The sequence below is a fragment of the Perkinsus marinus genome, assembly GCF_000006405.1.
Source record: "Perkinsus marinus ATCC 50983 genomic scaffold scf_1104296936104, whole genome shotgun sequence".
In the NCBI taxonomy this organism is placed as follows: domain Eukaryota; phylum Perkinsozoa; order Perkinsida; family Perkinsidae; genus Perkinsus; species Perkinsus marinus.
This window is the reverse complement of record NW_003214257.1, coordinates 1-1,267: the sequence shown is the minus strand read 5'-3', so window position 1 is coordinate 1,267 and position 1,267 is coordinate 1. Positions and strand designations below refer to the sequence as shown.

The 1,267-nt window shown below is 50.7% G+C and overlaps 1 protein-coding gene across 1 annotated transcript; it reads right to left on the bottom strand.

Annotated features, from left to right (window-relative positions):
• Positions 1 to 517: 517 nt before the first annotated feature.
• Positions 518 to 863, bottom strand: Pmar_PMAR027357 (hypothetical protein; the record flags this gene model as incomplete). Its single annotated transcript, XM_002783781.1, has 3 exons — positions 518 to 609; positions 659 to 752; positions 801 to 863. The coding sequence occupies 3 exons, from the start codon at positions 861 to 863 to the stop codon at positions 518 to 520; spliced, it is 249 nt and encodes an 82-aa protein (XP_002783827.1).
• Between the last annotated feature and the right edge of the window lie 404 nt (positions 864 to 1,267).

The following is a 1,267-nucleotide window of genomic DNA, read 5'->3' as shown; positions in this document are numbered from 1 at the left end:
CCACCGAGACCTATAGGCATAAAGACTCAGGGTACTATAGCCTGGGTGACTCACCTGTAGAGCATGAAGAAGCCGGACAAGCAAAGCAGATAACCGATATTACTCGACACTGTTGGCGAGCATTCACCCACTCCTTGCTGCCGAGGGGAACGGCAACCATAGCAGCCGCTGGCATAAACCTCAACAGTCTTCCGTAACCACTCCCATTGAAAAGTCTAACAACTTTGCTTAGAAACAAAGAGAAACAGGTCGAACAGGAATAAGCGAGGGTCCATATGAATGGCCAAGCCGGACCAGAGGAAGGCTTGTACCTAAATTACCCGAACTTGGACAGCTGTGAGCCGCGCGGATTCAACCCCGCGCACAGCGAAGAATTCTCGAATTGGCATCTACCCACGTGAAAATGAGGGGAGCTGTGATGCCCAAAGAGCTTAGTGGAACCTCAACAACGCAAAAACATGTAACATAGTATGATCTACACGGTAACTGTGAAACTGTTCAACACCGAGCGCTTCTTCTAATAGGTCGCTCCAAAGCGGAAAGAGTCCTTGTCGTTACAGTACTTCTTCTTCCGGCCCAAGCGGTTTGTCGTCGCGTTCGCAGGATTCACTAAAAACATCTGAGCTCACTCCCATGGCGAGAGCGCTCCCTGCCTTACGTGGGTTGAAGGGGTACTCCTGCTTCCCTCTGCCTATCTCCCTGAACATTCCCTTGATGCCGTCAGTGAAACCCTCCGTTATCAAGCAGGGTGTCTAAGACGTGGATTCAATGCGGCGAATACCTCCCACTACTGAGCTTACCTGATAGAAATCAAGCCACACAATTGCCCATGCATGAGCAACGCGAACTGGGAGAGCGGACATGGTACTATTACACCAACAAAAACTAATCAACCGTAGATGATCATAACAGCACCCAACGGTCGGATTAAGAGCGTCTCCGACTTTCTGACCAGATGCGTGTGTGAGTCCGAGACCTCAGGAGACTGGTTGGTATGATGGATATTCAATTCCTCCTCTGGGAAACTATCGGACCGTAATACGCAGACGGCGTCACGGTCTCTCTCTATTATAGACACACACCACCCAACGGCCCTTGGGAATCAGCCCGTAGTAGACTAGCAGTAATGAGCTCTTCTACAGTTCATGGCCCATATGCGAGCGGCCTCGAGCTGCATGAAATGGAGACGACTGTGCTGTCATGTATACGCGTCCACATTCTCAGTGTAAAACGCGCGCGCCCAGAACGAGTTCCGTGCTGTTAGGAT